Genomic DNA, 19,396 nt, shown 5'->3' on the forward strand with positions numbered 1-19,396 from the left:
TTGGAGGTGGAAGAGGAAAGGATTTCGGTCTGTTGTGAGTCTATATTTATTTGCTTATTTAAGGAGCACTTGGGTTACTACTTAACAAAAGCTATATATATATATGTGTGTTGTTTTCTCCGGGTTTTTTTTATAGTTGCGAAGAGTTTTGCTGACGAAAGTGGGACTTTTGTTGCCGAGCGGTAAAGTGCTATTCTGACCTCTCCAAACTCTTCAGAGCGCCTGCTTTCTTATATATAGTACAATAGCTTTAAAATGTAGTTAATTCTTCACAAATGAGTAACGGTATCCTTATGACGATTCGGAGCTCTGAGTGAGGGAAAATAAATAGTGCTAGGTGGTTTTTGCTCCCCCGAAACCCAGTGAACGAATCTGAAGATTTAATAGGCACTGAATTTTAATCTTCACGGTTTCTGCGTGACGAAGTGTACTTGTTTTCCTTTCTCTATATTACCTATTTTCACCACGTGGTTGTCTTTAACTTGTTTCGTATGTGTTCCCCTTGTTATGTATAATGCGAAGTGAATAAACTCGTTTTTCCTTTTAAAAAAAATTGTATCTTCCTGGTTTGCTATCGCTAACATTCTACCTGGTGCGTGTGTAAATGGACATTAACCTGGAATACTGCATGCACTTTTGCCTACTGTATATTACGGAAAGAATAACGCGTTCTTGTAAAACGGGGGAGGTTTTTGGTTTTAGATATTCGTGCAAGGGGAAGGTAAACTTAAGTAACTATTTTGGGACTTCTGTTTTGCAGAAACGCCGGATTTCTCTTCAATAAGAAGCCTTTTAAAACACTAGCCATGTCGGATGAGGTTCCTAGCGCTTCAGCAGCAAAGAATACGTGTGAGTATGTTGATCTGTTTTGCACAGATACTGTATGTGTAAGACTGGGTAGCTGTTGGTGGGTGATAAAATGTAATTTGGTGCACCAAGTATCCATATAGATGAGGTTGCAGATTCCTACATGGATGTCAACTATCTGGTAATTGATCCTAAAACGGGACTTGGTTTGTGGTAACGCTTTTTAAAGAGGGCGTGTCCAGTCCTGGTCCTGGAGGGCTGGTGTGCCTGCAGGGTTTCCTGGTTTCTTCTTTTTTTAAAGACGTAGCAGCATCTGAAAAGGTGGGACACGTTAATGTTGACCAGCTGAGTTAGTGTGTGGAAATGCCAGCCCTCCAGAATCAGGATTCATAACCCTTAACAGATAAACAATGCACAATATATTGGGTATGACCTAGACTTATTTACCATTTCATGTAGCCTTAAACACTATATAATTTGGTTCAACTCCAGAAATTCAGCTTTTATCTGATGACTGCATCATCTCTCTGAATAATTGAATAAAAAAAAACTTCTAATGCATAAGGCAACTGTCCATATGCTTTCTTTTGCTGATACTGCTTATTTATACTTGTATTCTCTTGCAAGGTGATGAATGAGTTTTCTATGTGACATGTAAGAATGTGATGCATTCCAGCCCCAACTCAAATTTGACGGTTTTAATTTACTGCTATAATATGATGGTCATGCCTGAATGCTGAATTTCAGGAAGTGTGGGCATGTGTGCTCTGGGAGAATCATTAACTGCACTTTACAAATGAGCATTATTTCTATACATGCAGAAATTGTATTTCAGAAAATGGGGCCTGGATCTTGAATGAATGCTTGCAGTAAAAGGGATGACTTGTACTACTCTTCTGGGAGTAAGCAAGAACCTTACTCTTGCTCCTCAAACCCTCCAATGTTTCTCCAAGAGAACCTGGAATTGGTCTCCACCAGTAGAGGCATGCAATCTCAATCAGATCCTGTGAGAGGTGTCCAGTCACCTTTGGTGTCCCAAGTTTCTCATTCCTCTAGACTGCACCACTGAACATAGTTGGTTTGATTCAAGGATATTTGTATATTTTGTAGGATTTCCTTATCTACATATGGGCAAAATTGGACCTAGATATCCTTGATTGTCACATTCCCTTGCTGAGAACTTCTGTGATAGTGGATCACAACAGGAAATCTTACTTTCTACAATGCTTTACATATTGTGAAAAGCATGCACATTTTTTAGGCTTTGTGAGCATGTCAATAGCAATGTTTTTTTTTTTAACTTGAATCTATTGATGTATTCGTAGGCCCAGTGTTGTTTGGAATGGAGAGTTCAGGGTCCGCCCATATGGGACTGCCCCCAGTTGATTGCGACGAAGTGTTCCATCAGCACGCTAAGCACATTGGGAACCTGCAAGGCTTCTCCCACATCCTGTTTAGTCCGACTGGGATAATGTATGCGGTCCGTGATGCAGACATCTATGCAGGGTCTCCTCCAGTGAATCCTGATGAAGACTGGCTGACTAAGGGGAAGTGTGTTGGTAGAGGAAAATGGGATCAGTTTCACTCCCTCTTCTTCCATCCAGAAGGCAGCCTCTATGCTGTTTCAGATGATGGTGAACTGTACAAGGGCCCCCCTCCTGATAATGAGGAAGTGTCCTGGTTGTACAAGGTTGCCAAGATGATTGGAACTATTGGATGGCTCTTCCCTTCCCTGTTCTTTGACCCTGAGGGTATCCTGTATGCTGTGACGTCGGAAGGGAAGCTGGTTAAAGGAAAACCTCCCACTGAAATGAATTATGATTGGCTCAATAATGCTGAAACTCTTGGAAGTGGAGGCTGGCCAAAACTTACCCATTTCATTGCCTTCTCTCATGATGGGAATCTGTGGTGTGTCTCCAAGGATGAAGGGAAGATGTACTCTGCCCCACCGCCAGTCCAGTCTTCTGCTGATGGCTGGCTTGAAAAAGCCCAGTATCTTGGCAGTGGTTACGATCGCTACGAGATGCTTGCCTTCACGCAAGATAAAACCATTAACAAAATCTTAAGCTTGGATTTTAACGTCGCCAGTGCAAAAATTATTTCGCAAGAGCCTCTGACCATTGGGCAACATGACTGCGACAACACAGCAGGCACTGTTCCTTCAACTGCCACTTTCCAGTAAGTTGATCACTTTTATAGTCTTGCATTTAAAAACATCAGTTTTGTTTCTGGTGCAAACTCCTCTCACCTCTTGGGGAAATGAGATTCTTGGTTTTGTATCCTCACCTGACCAATTGACTTGTAGGAACTGGTTAGGTGACTGGGGGGGGGGAGCAGATGAACTCCCAAAGATCTCTGGGAAATGTAGTCCAGGTCACAGCTATTGGTCTGATGCTGCTATTCTTGCTTGGCATCCCAACATTTAGAGATCTTAAGCAACTAAAGGTAATCTCTTAGGTTGAAATGCCATTGCAAGAAGATTAGCCTCCATGTTTTTTCACTGCTATAGCAACCAGGAGACAGTTCTGGAGTGAGCTGTTGGTGTGTTCTCAGTCCTTTCCTGTGCATCCACATGCTTTAAACTCAATGATGGAGACTTAATTTGATGTTGAAGGAGATTTGTACATTAAAACACCAAGACCTCTGATAGGGGGGGTTTCCAGTCACTTTCAAAAGTAACATTTCCACAGTTTGTTCACTTCAGCCCAAATGCTTCATATAACCAATAGATGTGGATCGGTTTTTAGTTTGCTTTAATATACATTTGTTTTAAAAAATGTATTGTATGTCTTGATTTGATAGAACAGCAAAAGAAATGATTTTATTTTCGATTGGTTAGGTTTTCAGAGCCCCTTATTCTGGAAAGCTCCTTTTCCTATGAGCATGAATTTACTGTGGCAGCTGAGGCATCGACAACCTTTAAGGCTGGAATCCCAGTGATCGCGGAGAATGAAACTGCAGTCACCCTTGATGTCAGTACCACATATACCTGGAGCTTTACACAGACTGAAAGGAAGCAGGTAGGTTATCAGTACTAGATATACCTCAGCACCAGAAATGCTTATTAAATCTCCAGTCAGTAAATTTGTGTGTGTGGCTACTTCTATACTCTTTCCAGGGTAGTTTTAGCTCATCTCTTCACATCCACAGCTAGACCATACAGAAGTCACTCTTACTGATAAGACTTCCCCCATGTCTTTCTAATTTTGTATCCAAAGGCAAATCAATACTAGACTTGCATTGTTCTGTCTCTCAAGGTTGTAGACCTCTCTACCTTGAGCATCCTGGTGCCCCCTGGGAAGGCTGTGAGGTTCAAGGCTTTTGTTCAGAAGAGAACTCTGGATGTTCCTTATACAGTGAAGGTGACCACTGTCTTTGGATATGAAACCACTATTACTGGAAGATGGCTTGGAGCTTCAGTGTCCAGAGTGGGAATAAAGGAAGAAATCCTTGACCTCAAAAAGGAGCCATAGATCTAACTAAGACCTGTATGAAGTGCTTATTTCTCAATAAAGGATCAAATGACTGCAATATTGAAATTGATGGATTGCATTATTTTCATAACCTGATTCCCCATTACTTCTAATGTACAAAAGTTTCTGAATTTAGTGTGATCATACAGTATTCTCCAGATTGGTCTGTTTTTTTCCCACCTCCCAAAAAATATGCTTGTTGGATTAATTGGGGTCTCTGAGCTTCCTGACTCTGGGTTGCAGTGATATGTACCTGGAATACAATAAGCAGCAGCATTCTTTAAAGCTGAACTGCAACAAGTCTGCAAAATACAACATGAGTAATCCATCATCCAGAATAAACATGAGGGAAATGTTAAACTTAACTGTATCTCTCCTCTTTTGGAGAAATATGCTCAACCTCCTGTAGGTAAAGAATACTGGAATCTGGATGGAACAAAATCAAAGTTCATTTTTTCGATTTAAGTGGTATGCCAATACTGTAGAAATTTGCACACACTTAACTCCTATTTTGTATTGCTGTACTTAATTTTTAGTCTGTTCTGATGTCAGTTTTTGCTGGTCTTGGGTTGGACTGCTGAAACGCCTAAAAGTCTTCTCTGATGTAAATCACCCTTTTTATATACAAGGGTGGAAGCTGGTGAGTACTGTCTAACCTTGCACATGATCCTCTAATGAGCCCCAGGAATCGGCTGGGACTGCTTTCTCAAGTCAAACACTTTTGCAGGTAAGTGTAGGGGGTTGAAGTAAGCTCCGTGCATTACTGTACCACACACCTGTTCATTTGCAGAGTTGACAAAAGCTACTGACTGAAAATGCAGGCTTTGCACACAAGAGGGAGACAGCATAGAAGGGTTTGATTTGGAAAGTTTTTATTCAAAAACTCTTCATATAGTCAAAAGATACACTCACTTGTGAAGATGTAAAGAGCTTCCAGCTGAATGAATGCTATTTTCAGTGGTAGGTAATATGTTGGTGGATTAAAGAACATGAGTTTTTGTTTCAGAAACCTGAGCAACATGTACTTGGAGAAATGCCAAATTAAAGAGAAGCACTGCTCATTGCAAGATCTTGGAAGGGGACCCCTCTAGATCATAGCTGACGCACACTATTACCATTAGCTCCCACCCCAATGTATTTTACTATTTAGAATTGGTTAGGTTTTCAGAGCCCCTTATTCTGGAAAGCTCCTTTTCCCATGAGCACAAATTTTACAGTGGCAGCTGAGGCATCAACAACCTTTAAGGCTGGAATCCCAGTGGTCGCAGAGAATGTAACTACGGTCACCCTTGATGTCAGTACAACATATACCTGGAACTTTACACAGACTGAAAGGAAGCAGGTGGGTTATCAGTACTAGATATACCTCAGCACCAGAAATGCTGGGGGGGGGGAACTTCTATTCTTTTTCCACTCTATACTCTTTCCAGGATAGTTCATCATCTCTTCACATCCACAATAGACCATACAGAAGTCACTATTACTGATAAGACTTCCTCCATGTCTTTCTCATGTTGTTTCTAAAAGCAAATTAAAGCCTCACTGCTGTTTTAAGATCTTCTCTAAGTACAGTATGACTGATTCTGATCATTTCGTTCTGCAATTAAAGCCTCAACATTTTTTTACCCCAATGATCGCCCTGTGTTTGTTGCTTCCTGAACCCGCGCTAGTTTAACAGCTGCTTCTGACAAAATCCATCTGTGTGGCGTATCAGAATAACGGTGTCAAGAGGAAGACTAATCTGTACTTCACACTTAGAAAAATGATCTATGTGTGGGTTATATATTAGGTTATATTACAAAAATGATCATTACATCACCACACGTATTACACAGCGTCCCTTTGTCAGCAATTTAATTCGGGAGCTTTATTACACATTTTGTATTTTGTATATTTGGAACAAACACAGAGTAAGGCTCTGTTTGACAATATATATCCTGTGCGCCATCTCCTGTTTCTGATTGAATATTGAAACCCCGTGACAGTCTGCTTGCTTCAGAGTAGAGTGGTCGTCTTTCTGACGTCATTGGCCTGTTTTCTACGCAAAGGGGCGGAGCTCAGGGTTTAAAAGAGGGGGCAGCAGTACAAGCTGCGTGGTTGGTTGTTTTGGGGTTGGAGAGGTGAGGTTGAGGTTTTAGTATTTTTAAGCTTTTTTTTTGAACAAAAGAGCTGTTTCATGTTTTTGTGTGCACCCGTCCCTGGCTTTATAAGCACAAGCTTTCTGCGGTTTAGCTATAGCTATGCATGTGTTTTCACCTGTTTTTCGCATTTCCGAAAATTTCGCAAAAAGGATGGTGCGTCTTTCATAGTCTAACGAAAAGCTCTATCCTGACCACTCAAGCAGTTCATCAATGCGTCTGCGTTTTTTAATGCTTTTCCAGACTGTGGGGCAAATACAATGGCTACTGTATCCTAAGCAGGTGCACTTCCAATGATGAAGGTTTTTTACTCGGAGTTCTGAAGAGGGCTTTCGATTAACCTCGGCCAAATTGTCACCATCAGAACAGCGTGAGGAACTGTTTTGGAACTATGGAACTGTTTTGCAGGTGCATAGAACCCTTACCTCCTCTTTGGCAAGAAATGACAACCTCAACCATGTCTGACCAAGTTAAGACTTCAACAGCAGACGATATGAGTGAGTATGTGGAGCTATGGTGCTGTTTAGGTACCAGAAGCATCTTGATCTTCCAAATTGGGTTGCCACTTGGACAGCTGCTCAGTGGTCATCTTGAACCTGGGCTTGCTGTTGCAGTAATGCTTGAAAGCACACAGGGTTTGCCTTCTCTTCCTGTCCTGAAAGGTGCCTCATTTGTAAGTAGATGATAGTGTATCTACATTGCTCCTAACTAACCAATGCCATCTCATTAATGAGAGAGGGGGTCCATTACTCATGTGGCCGGAGATGCTTTGGTGGTTTAAATGGGCTTTCATGGCTCAAGGGTGTGAGTATTTCCTGGATGTGTGTTTGGGTAACCTAGTGGTCTCCTTCAATTGTGCAGTAATCTATTGGTGCTGAACTGGATTGTGAAAGGGTGAGTTTTCCCCTCCATAGCAGGCTGCACTAGAAACCTTGATTGTATTATAATGCATGCAAAGCAGTACAGGTTGAGAATCATCAGAGATCTAAATAGAAAATGTTGTGATGCATCCCATGGATCTCTTTCAATAATTGTGTTCATAGGTGTGTTGCTGCTTGGTGTGGAGAGCTCAGGATTTTCCCAGATAGGATTACCCCCAGTTGACTACAATGAAAGCTTTTATCATCATGCGAAACCTGTTGCAAATCTGAAAGGCTTCTCTCACATCCTGTTTAGTCAGACTGGGATAATGTTTGCAGTCCGTAATGCAGACATCTGTACAGGATCTCCTCCAGTGAATCCGAATGAAGACTGGCTGATGACTACAGCCAAGAAAGTTGGCAAAGGAGAATGGGATCAGTTTCACTCCCTCTTCTCCCATCCAGAAGGCAGCCTCTATGCTGTGACAAAAAGTGGGGAATTCTACAAGGGTCCCCCTCTTGAGAATGAGTGTGTGTCCTGGAGGTACAGGGTTGCTACGAAGATAGGAACTGGAGGATGGCTTTTCCCTTCTCTGTTCTTTGACCCTGAGGGTATCCTGTATGCTGTGACATCAGAAGGGAAGCTGGTTAAAGGAAAACCTCCCACTCAAAAGGATTCCGACTGGCTCACTCATGCTGAAACTGTTGGAAATGGAGGCTGGGCAGAACTTGCCTATTTCATGGCCTTCTCTCCCGATGGCAATCTGTGGTGTGTCTCCAAGGATAAAGGGAAGATCTACTCTGCTCCACCGCCAAAGCTTGCCACCGACAACTGGCTTGAAAGAGCCCAGAACCTTGGCATTGACTACAATCGCTACCAGATACTCGCCTTCACGCAAGATAAAACCTTTAGCAAAATCATAAGCTTGGATTTTGAAGTCAACGTTGCAAATATCCTTTCCAATGTCCCTCTGACCGTTGGGCAGCATGACTGTGACAACACTGCAGGCACTGTTCCCTACACTGCCACTTTCCAGTAAGTTGATCATTCTTGATGCTTTTTATGGTGCAAGCTGGCCTTCCCACACAGGGAGACCCTAAAAGCCAGCATTTAGAGGTGTCTGAAACTGTATTCCAAGGTCTTGTAGAACAACCAAAGCTCTTTCCTCAAATTTGTGGAACTATGTTGGTCCCTGTAAAATGTGTGGAGATGTGAGGCAATTGCACTCTGCTCCAGCATCCAGGATTCAGTTCTGCCTCAGTCCAGTTCTGAGCTCTTGGCTTCTCAAAACCTTCCTGTACATCCACATACTTGACTAGATTGGATGTCTTTCAAATGAAGACCCCTCAGCTTCCTGCCTCTTCTTAAAATGTGCAGTTAACCAAAAAAAGGGAAAGTTTTTGAAAAGATCCTTTCAAAGGATTTCTTGGTCACGGTTTAATCCCTGCTCAAGTTTCTTTAGGTTCTTGATTTAGAAACCAATTCTAAACCAATAGCCAGCACCCATATCGCCCTGCAACTCACAACTGGCAGCCCACTGAAGCTAAGCAGGTGTGAGCCTGGTCAGTACCTGGATGGGAGACCTCCTGGGAAAAACTAAGGTTGCTGCTGGAAGAGGTGTTAGTGGGGCCAGCAGCGGGGCTGTGGTCCATGTGGGTCCTAATGCCCCAGTATAGTGACAGGGACACTATACTGTAAACAGGGGCCGTCCTTCGGATGAGATGTAAAACTGAGGTCCTGACTCTCTGTGGTCATTAAAAATCCCAGGGCGTTTCTTGAAAAGAGTAGGGGTGTAACCCCGGTGTTCTGGCCAAATCTCCCATTGGCCCTTACCAATCATGGCCTCCTAATAATCCCCCTCTATGAATCTGCTCTCCTCCCCACTAATAGCTGATGTGTGGTGAGCGTTCTGGCGCACTATGGCTGCCGTTGCATCATCCAGGTGGATGCTGCACATTGGTGGTGGTGGAGGGGATCCCCATTACCTGTAAGGCGCTTTGAGTGGATTGTCCAGAAAAGGGCTCTATAAGTGTAAGCAATTATTATTATTCCAAGAACATGCCTTCACAGATGTGCTGGTTCTGGGCAATGTTATCCGCTGATTTCCTTTGTGACTTCTGAAATATTGGCCATCAGGTGTGGAAAGGGCACCACAACCTACTATACAATATTTTTTGTTAACAACTTGACAGAATGGTAAAAAATGCATTTCATGTTCAACTGGTTAGGTTTTCAGAGTCTCTTACTCTGGAAAGCTCCTTTTCCCATGAGCATGGTTTTACTGTGGCAGTTGGGGCATCGACAACCTTCAAGGCTGGAATCCCAGTGATTGCGGCGAATGAAACTACAGTCACCCTGGATGTCAGTACAAGTCACACCTGGAGCTTTACAGAGACCGAAAGGAAAGAGGTAGGTGTTCAGTGCTGGATATTCCTAAATGGAAATGGCCATTAGCTCAACATGCTCAATTAAGGCAAGATGGTTGCAGTGAGGGGTACAGAACATGTCGTTCTGTATTCGGAGGATATAGACTTACATTTTGCATCCTTGTCAAGCTATTCATCTAGCAGCATCCAAATAGATTGGGGGGACTCTTGGGCGACTTCACTAAATACTTAAAACTCTTCTTAATTTACACCTTCCTTTTCTTGACATGACAACTGAAATAGAAAGGATTGGGGAATTAAGCAAAATCATAAATTAGCTTGAATGCCCGCTGTCCAACTTCAAAATGAACATCCAAGAGGCTTAAAGAAGCCTATCTAAATGCAGCTTCTACCTTTTCTAAATCCCTATTGCCTTTCTGCTAGAATCCTAGTGACAAATAGCTCCTTTGGTTTAAATCCAGTTTGTGCTTTTAACCTTACCCACAACACTTTCCTTTGTATGAAGGAGTGCTACATTGGCAACTTTACAGGCAATGGGGTTTGTCCCATTTTGACTCTGCTTGGAGATGGCCACTTCCACATGGCTAGCATCTGCTGAGTAGTTGTGAAAGGCTGGTAGAATACAATCGACCCCTGGTCATTTCTCTTCTCTTTAAGCATCTAGGAACTGCAACCATTTCTTAAGGCTTTGCCTCTGTCAATATTCGTCTTCCTGAAGTACGTTCTGTAGTTTCTAAATATTCCCTCTTCTCTCTAAGGTATCTCCTCTGCTTTTTGTAGTACTGGAAAATGCCTTTTCCCTTGTGATCCTTTTCAGTGGTGATCGCTAACCTGGCCAGGAAAACTACAGTATATCTATTGTACCACAGGTTTTGCAATTCCTACATGGGTCGGGGAAGGTGTCTGAAATACACTGAAATAAAAAAAAAATGTTGACTCTGTAATTTTGAGTCAAATCCTTTAAGAAAATCCATTTATAAACCGGGACTAGTTCCTGCTCATTTTCATAACTTGGTGGGAATCAAGAATGTTTGGATTATTCTTCACAATACCCCGTTTTGTATCCAGGTAGTATTGTGAGCAGGTCTAATTGATCTTCATGCCTGAGTAGCTTGCTCCAGACACTGCTTGGGAGTTTCCCAAACTCCCATGTACATGGATAATGGGGTCAGAGGGGAAGAGTAGCCCCATAGTCTCATCACAAAAATCAAATTTTCTTCCTTCACAATGAAAATGCTTTTTTTTTCCCTTCCCTGGCTTCTTTCTAATTGTACTTCCATAAGTGAACATGCCAGGTGTTGATTTGCTGTTTTCTCTGAAGGTTGTCGACACCTCTACCTTGAGCAGCACGGTGCCCCCTGGGAAGGCAGTGAGATTCAAGGCTGTTGTCCAGAAGGGAACCCTGGATGTTCCTTACAAAGTGAAGGTGACCACCATCTTTGGATACGAGACGGTTGTTACTGGAAGATGGCTTGGAGCTTCGGTGTCCAGAGTGGAGATAAAGGAAGAAATCCTTGACCTCAAAAAGTAGCCAGAGATCTGGCAAAGACCTGTATGAGGCATATTATTCAATAAATGGGAAAATACTATCAGTTGTGAAGTTGTATTTGTTCTTCATAATTAGCTTTTGTGCTATCTAAGAATACAAATTTTGACAGTGACACAATTTGTGCTGATGTACAGAGCCAAAAGACATTGGATTTGAAATAACTATGAGGTTAAAGTGCAGAATGTAAGCTTTAATTTGAAGGTATTTACATCCCTCTTGGGCGAGCCATATAGGAATTGCGGCCCTTTTATATATATAGTCCTCCCATTTTAGGGGACCAAAAGTAATTGGACAATTGGCTGCCCAGTTGTTTCTTGGCCATCTGTGTTGCATTATGAGTTCATGCACAAGAGAGCTAACAAAGGGTCTAGAGTTGATTCTAGATGTGGCATTGGCATCTGGAGTCTATTGCTATCCTCTCTAAACATGAGGACCAAAGAAGTGTTCATGCCATTAAAACAGGCCATCATGAGACTGAAAAGTGACTAGATAGAATATAAATAAATTAGGTGTGTCAATCAACTGTTTGGTACATTAAGAAGCAAGAATGCACTGATGAACTGAGCAATAGCAAATGACCTGGAAGACCATAGTAGTGGATGACTGAAGAATACTTTCAATTGTGAGGAAAAGCCCCTTTTTGGCTGTTGAACAGGTCAGCAACACCGGGATGTAGATGTGTCCAAGACTACCATAAAGAGAAGAATACAGCAGTATAATCTCAGAGGGTTCACTACATGGTGCAAACCACTGGTAAGAAAAGCCAGGTTACAGTTTGGTAAGAAGTACATAAAAAGCCTCTAGAGTTCTGAGATAAAGCCTTCTGGACAGATGAGACAAAGATTAACCTGTACCAGTGTGATACTCTGTATCAGACAAAAGTAGGGAGAAAAAATGGATCTGCTCATGATCCAAAGTATACCACCTCACTGTGAAACATGGTGGAGGTAGGTTCATGGCTTGGGCATATTTGAATGCCAATGGAAATGGCTCACTTGTCTTTATTGATGATGTGACTGCAGATGGCAGCAGCAGGATGAATACTGAAGTGTACAGAAGCAGCTAATCTGCTCAGATCCAATCAAATGCTTCAAAACTCATTGCAGCAGGAGAATGACCCCAAGCATACTGCTAAAGTAACTATGGAGTTTTTCAGGGCCAAAAAGTGGAATGTTATTGACTAGCCAAGTCAATCACCCAACCCTAATCCCATTGAGCATGCATGTCACTGAAGACAAGACTGAAAGGAAAAGGCTCCCAAAACAATCAGGAACTGAAAATGGCTGAATATACAGGCCTGGCAGAGCAGCACAAGGAAAGATACCCAACATCTGGTGACGTCTATGAGTCACAGACTTCAGGCAGTCATCAATTACAAAGAATTTACAACCATGCCAAATTGTAAGATTATGTTAATATGGCCAATTACCTTTGGTCCCATGAAATGGGAGGGGGGGCTGTGTATAAAAAGAGCTGTGATTTCTTTATGGTTCACCCAATATGTATATAAATACCCTCAAATTAAAGCTGACATTGTGCACTTTAACTTCATCATCATCGTTTCATTTCAAATCCAATGTGCTGGTGTACAGAGCCAAAACAACAAAAATTGTCACTGTCCAAATACTTATGGACTGCACTGTAAGAATGTAGAATGCAGAATGTAAGCTTTAATTGGAGGGTATTTACATCCCTATTGGGTGAACCATGTAGGAATCACAGCCTGCTTTAATGACATTTACACTTCTTTGGTCCTCATGTTTAGAGAGGACAGCAACAAACTCCCGGTGCAAATGCCACATCTAAAATAAACTCTAGACCTTTTGTTGGCTCTCTGCACATGCACATGAGTTGGCTCACTGTAGAACTCATGATGCAACACGCAGATGGCCAAGAAACAACTTGGCAGCCAATTCTCCAATTACTTTTGGTCCCATGAACTGGGCGGACTATGTATAAAAAGGAGCTGTGATTCCTATATGGTTCACCAATATATATGTAAATACCCTCAAATTTAAAGCTGACATTGTGCACTTTAATCTCATTGTTTTATTTCAAATCCAATGTGCTAGAGTATGGAGCCAAAACAGCAAAAATTGTCACTGTCCAAATACTTACTGTAGAAACCAAGAAATTCGAGCCTGAAGTGTTCGTTCATCCAGCCAAGTTTTATTGTATGCATACAAGGAACCACAATAAACACATAACAGTTATAGTACCTATCGTAGCTCAAAGTGGATATGGTCCTACAGAACTTACAGTATACAGTATATACACGTTTCCCCCCCCCCCTCCTGTCTTTGATGTAACTGAAGGAAATAGAAACCTTCCTTTGTCATCAGGAGTTTAGTGTAAACATTTACCATTTAGGTAAACATTCACCATTTGGGGGTAAGTACAGGGGGAGGAAAAGCCTTTGTGATCAAGCAGGCATGATGATTACAGTTCAGCATGTAAAAGCCATTAGCAGGCTCCATCATTACGTTCTGCACTGTAAGTGTTTGGAGAGTAATCCAGTTGAATATGGTATGCTACAATGTTTTCTCCAGAGGTTTAATAAAGAGCTCTGAGACACCAGACATGAGAAACAGTTCTTTAGAAGACTGCTGAATCTTCTCATCTGGTCAATCCAGGGTCTGGTCAGTTCCACTAGATCTGTTTTGTCCAGATCTTGAGTTATACAATGATTGCTCTTGCAGAGAAAGGTTAAATGCCATTCACTTTGCTGACACAAGGAGAGGACTGAAGCATGAGGAGGTCCTGAGCCAAATAACCTCATTTTAGCTGTTCTGGCTGTGATTGCACTTTCTCAGCCAATTCACATGATGCAGCTTCCCATCATTTTACAGTATTAATATTGTCCTCCAATGGGACCTGATAAATTCCTGTTATTAAATTTCTTTACAACTCTGTGACTGAAGAACAGAAATGAGGTTATGACTGTACATTGGATTTATTCCAAACTATACTATTGTGTGGAGGGCCACGTTTTTGGAACTTTTTGCTTCCTAAAGCTATGATTCCTGCCGGAAATGACCAGGAGAACCCTCAATTTCAGGATTTGAGTGCTGGAAGGCTGTGAAAGATGTGTAACATTGTCCCCACACCTGTCAGCAGATGTGCAGTACTACGTAGCAATCTTGTTAAAGTCAAGGGGAGTTAATCTTCAGAACTGGGGCTGTTTGTCTGGGTTTATCTAGAATTATTGCCCCGTCTCTAAAGTTTCAAAACTTAGACAATCCAGTGTTCTGTGTTTGCTGTGGAGGGAGCAGCTCTGACCTCTGTGCGTGTTCTCTCCTGATGTCATGCTTTGTCCATGGTTGAGTTTCAGCGTGTGAGGTCCTATTGTCAAGCCAATAGATAGTCTTAGAACCTCATGCATCACTTTCTTATTTCATGCTAATGGTACTAATTCTCATACTGTATTACCTTGCAAGTTGCAGGATCTAGTATCTGAATTAATAAGTTACTGCTGGAGATGGTAAAGCAATGCTAGAAAGGCAGGAGTCAGACATGTGCTGTACTGTGACAGGACAGTGTGAGCAGGCAGCACAGTGTGTGTTAAACAGGGGAAAGCCGTGAAAACACTTTCCAGGATGTAATCCAAAAAACAGTTGTACAACTGTTTAATTCATTAACTTTATTTTTTTTTTAATTTAGGATGTGTAAAAAGTGTTCCTTATTTCACCCATGTACGATACAGTTGTCCTTTAGTTGGTTAGCAATGCTTTAATTTGAATCATACTGCATATAAACCGTTTTCTTCAATTTTTTTTAAATTAAGACACGCTGAAGAAACCTAGAGGCAAAGATGACACTGCAGTGAGAAGTTAAATCACAGTGGTTCTTGCTGGGAATTTGTGCTTTTATACCATCTAGCCTTACCCCACCCTTTCAGTGCTGCTGCTTGGGGAATCCCGGTATCCACCCTGAAATATAACCATGCAACTGTTTATCAGAAGGGACACCATGTAAAGCGGATTCTAGATTCAGTTGGTGGTGCTTTTGGAAAAGATGCATCTATTTAACATCCTCCATTTATTGCTTTTAACACAAACCTATAATATTTCACAAGTAATAGGTTTATTCCATGCTGAATAAAAGAAGGAAAACGTTTTGGTCATGGAGCCTTCAAGTGAGCCACACCTGTGTTGCTCACAGCTGAAGAAGGCTCCCGGCTGAAACGTCATTTTCTTTTCCCAGCATGGAATAAACCTATTACTTGTTCCTTTGCAGCCTACACCTGCTGACGCAGCTACCCAACTGAACTATACTTTACTGCTGGAGATGGTAAAGCAGTGCTAGGTAAGGCAGGAGACAGACATGTGCTGTACTGTGAAAAGGGACAGTGTGATCAGGGAGCACAGTGGGTGTGTGAAAAAGGGAAAAGCAGCCAAAATGCTGTTGAGGCTGCAATTCAACCATGGACAAAACCTATCATGAGAAAGCAGAGGAGAGAGCTGCTCCCTCCACAGCAAGCAGAACACTGGATTGTTTAAGTTTTTACTCTTTAGACACGGGACAGTAATTGTCAACAAACCCAGACAGTTCCAATTCTGAAGATCAAATCCTCTTGACTTCAGTGTTGCTACATAGCACTGCACAACTCCATGAATAAAGAAACCTAGTAACAGCAACTCATTGGGTCTCATGCGAGGCCAGTATAAATATTGTAGAGGTTCAAATGGCAAGCTGCAACATGCACATTGGCCGAGAGTGAAATCACAGCCAGGACAGCTAAGATACTGTAAGATGTTTGGCTCAGGACATCCTCATGCTCCAATCCTCTTTGTGGCAGAAGAATGAAGGGTTTGTATGCCATTCTCTGCAAGAGCAATTGTACAGTTGAAGATCTAGGTTAAGTGGAATGGAAGCAGACTCTGGAGAAGTAGGGACTTTATGCAGTAAATGTACACATAAAATGGCTCAAGGAACAGCAAGGTAAAGTGAAACTGCAAACATACCTTGCATAATGCAGGACTACACCCACAACACAAAATAACCAGTCCGAACACCCTGAAATATTGGCTTGCACATAAGCCCATTAGTGTTCCCCCACCAAGTTATGAAAATGATAGGAACGTATTCATTCCAAGTCCCTGAAAAACAAAAATACTGAATTCCACAACTGCCAGTATTTGCCCATTATAGCATACCATATTCAACTGGATTACTCTCCAAGCATTTGTATTGTTAAACACACAACCCCAGATAATGAAAAGCATACAACTTCACAACTGCTAGTATTTGCCCATTTATTGAATAATATGCTTCATACAGATCTATGGCTACTTTTTGAGGTCAAGGATTTCTTCCTTATCCCCACTCTGGACACTGAAGCTCCAAGCCATTTTGTCACAGTCATGTTGCCCGACAGTCAGAGGGACATTGGAAAGGATCTTGGCAATGTTGACCTCAAAATCCAAGCTTAAGATTTAGCTAATGGTTTTCTTGCATGAAGGCGAGTATCTGGTATATATTGTACCCAATGCCAAGGTTCTGGGCTCTATCAAGCCAGTTGTCAGTGGCAAACGTTGGTGGAGGAGCAGAGTAGATCTTCCCTTTATCCTTGGAGACACACCACAGATTGCCATCAGGAGAGAAGGCCATGAAATGGGTAAGTTCTGCCCAGCCTCCAGTTCCAACAGTTTCAGCACTACTGATCCAGTCTTGATTCATGTGACTTGGAGGTTTTCCTTTAACCAGCTTCCCTTCTGATGTCACAGCATACAGGATACCCTCAGGGTCAAAGAACAGAGAAGGGAAAAGCCATCCTCCAGTTCCTATCTTCGTAGCAACCCTGTACCTCCAGGACACACACTCATTCTCAGGAGGGGGACCCTTGTAGAATTCCCCATGTTTTGTCACAGCATAGAGGCTGCCTTCTGGATGGAAGAAGAGGGAGTGAAACTGATCCCATTCTCCTTTGCCAACTTTCTTGGCTGTAGTCGTCAGCCAGTCTTCATTCGGATTCACTGGAGGAGACCCTGCATAGATGTCTGCATTATGGACGGCAAACATTGTCCCAGTTGGACTGAACAGGATGTGAGAGAAGCCTTTCAGATTTCCAACACGTTTCGCATTGTCATAATAACTTTCATTGTAGTCAACTGGGGGTCGTCCCATCTGGGCAGATCCCGAGCTCTCCACACCAAGCAGCAACACACCTATGAACACAAATATTGAAAGAGATCCATGGGATGCATCACAACATTTTCTATTGAGATCTCTGATGATTCTCACAACCTCTACTGCTTTGCATGCATTATAATACAATCAAGGTTTCTAGTGCGGCCTGCTATGGAGGGGAAAGCCATCCTCTCACAATCCAGTCCACCACCAATAGGTTACTGCACAATAAAAGGAGACCACTAGGTTACTCATACACACACCCAGGAAACACTCACACTCTTGAGCCATGAAAACCACCCATTCACACCACCAAAGCACCTCAGGTCACAAAAGCTCTCTCTCATTAATGAGATGCATTGCTTAGTCATGAGCAATGTAGATTAAACTGCTTCTAGTTACAAATGAAGCACCTTTCAGGACAGGAAGAGAAGGCAAACCCTGTGTGCTTTCTTGGGAAGCATCACTGCATCAAAAAACCTCAAGCTAAAGACTGGGCATGGGGCTGCCTCTTGAGGAGTAGCATCAATGGTTGGTGCCCTCCCCATGCCCCTGATCCAGTGCACCAAAGAAGGAAACCCCAGAGGCATTGCATTTATTCAAAAATCCAATCGATCTTCCAGGATTCAGATCACAAGGGCTGGCACTACCACATGTTCTCTAACCCAGCTCTTAAGGGGTTAAATCAGGAACCAGCTGGCTTACAAGCTTCTCCCACTTGTTCAGGTGCTGCTCCTTTCAAGAGACCTTGATGGGACACCCCTGCTTTCAAGCATTACTACCACACCAAGTCCAGGTTCAAGATGACCACTGAGCAGCTGTCAAGGTGGCAACCGAATCTGGAAGATCAAGATGTTTCTGGTACCCAAACAGCATCACAGCTCCATATACTCACTCATATTGCCTGCTGCTGAAGTCTTAACCTGGTCAGACAGTTGAGGTTAAGATGTTTCTTGCTGAAGAGGAGGTACTGTAAGTGTTCTATGCACCTGCAAAACAGTTCCACAGCCAAAGTAGTTATTTTAAGAGTGATCCCTTTTCTCATAGGGATGCCCATATTAAAACTTGGTACTTAACCACAATATAAAAAACCATCTTCCAAGCCAATTATCTAATCAAACAATTAAAAAAACAGCAGCAACTCTTCCTTCAGCAAGTATAGCTCACAGAACATTATGAAAAACATTAGGAGGCATGTCACAAAACTAAAAAAAAGGAACAAATCTTGAAACAGTGAAGACAAGTACACCAGTCCCTCACGCTGTTGACCTTCACTTTTCGATTGCCCGAGGTTAAGAAAGCCCTCTTCAGAACTCCGAGTAAAAACCATCATTGGAAGTGCACTTGCTTAGGATATTAGCCATTCTATTTGACCCCACAGTATGAGAAAAAGTTTTTAAAACACAGACGCACTGATGAACTGCTTGAGAGGTCAGGATAGCACTTTCCGTTAGACTACGAAAGATGCACCATCCTTTTTGCGAATTCTTCTGAAACGCGAAAAACAGGTGAAAACACATGCATAGCTATAGCTAAACCCCAGAAAGCTTGTGCTTATAAATCCAGGGACGGGTGCACACAAACTTGAAACAGCTCTTTCGTTCAAAAAAAAAAGCTTAAATACCAAAAAAAAAAAAAAACCTCACCTCTCCAACCCGAAAACAACCAACCACACAGCTTGTACAGCTGCCCCCTCTTTTAAACCCCGAGCTCCGCCCCTTGCGTGGAAAACAGACCAATGACGCCAGAAAGACGATCACTCTACCCTGAATCAAGCAGATTGTCACGGGGTTTCAATATTGAATCAGAAACAGCAGATTTCGCACAGGATAAGGACAACCAACATCGCACTGTAGTGCAGTACAACAACGAGAAAATACCCGCCGTTTGAAATGCTCCGTTTACGAATGTGAGCTGTATATAAATATATACGTGTGGATCAGTCTGAGCGTGGACTGTGTACTGAGAGTCTCATTCCACATCACAGGTCTCCACAAAGCCGGTGATTGCAGAATCAGGTCAATAGCGCCCTTGAGCTTGTGATTCTGTACT

General features: G+C 42.4%; 2 protein-coding genes and 1 pseudogene across 3 annotated transcripts; 2 read left to right on the plus strand and 1 right to left on the minus strand.

Annotated features, from left to right (window-relative positions):
• The first annotated feature begins 765 nt into the window (after nucleotides 1-765).
• LOC148817415 (uncharacterized) lies at nucleotides 766-4,338 on the plus strand. Its single transcript, XM_088938118.1, has 4 exons — nucleotides 766-849; nucleotides 2,133-2,985; nucleotides 3,647-3,827; nucleotides 4,065-4,338. The coding sequence occupies exons 1-4, from the start codon at nucleotides 807-809 to the stop codon at nucleotides 4,278-4,280; spliced, it is 1,293 nt and encodes a 430-aa protein (XP_088794244.1). The 5' UTR covers nucleotides 766-806; the 3' UTR covers nucleotides 4,281-4,338.
• A 2,537-nt stretch (nucleotides 4,339-6,875) lies between these two features.
• On the plus strand, nucleotides 6,876-11,197 carry LOC148817416 (uncharacterized). Its single transcript, XM_088938382.1, has 4 exons — nucleotides 6,876-6,915; nucleotides 7,462-8,314; nucleotides 9,508-9,688; nucleotides 10,988-11,197. Exons 1-4 carry the CDS (start codon nucleotides 6,876-6,878, stop codon nucleotides 11,195-11,197), a joined length of 1,284 nt encoding a protein of 427 aa, XP_088794508.1.
• A 5,260-nt stretch (nucleotides 11,198-16,457) lies between these two features.
• LOC148817417 (uncharacterized) lies at nucleotides 16,458-18,327 on the minus strand (annotated as a pseudogene). The gene is made up of 2 exons (XR_016094588.1): nucleotides 18,240-18,327; nucleotides 16,458-17,382 (listed from the first exon to the last, which is right to left on the minus strand). The product of XR_016094588.1 is annotated as an uncharacterized LOC148817417 (transcript).
• Between the last annotated feature and the right edge of the window lie 1,069 nt (nucleotides 18,328-19,396).

This window comes from Atractosteus spatula, chromosome 20, assembly GCF_055471065.1.
Source record: "Atractosteus spatula isolate fAtrSpa1 chromosome 20, fAtrSpa1.hap1, whole genome shotgun sequence".
Taxonomy (NCBI): domain Eukaryota; kingdom Metazoa; phylum Chordata; class Actinopteri; order Semionotiformes; family Lepisosteidae; genus Atractosteus; species Atractosteus spatula.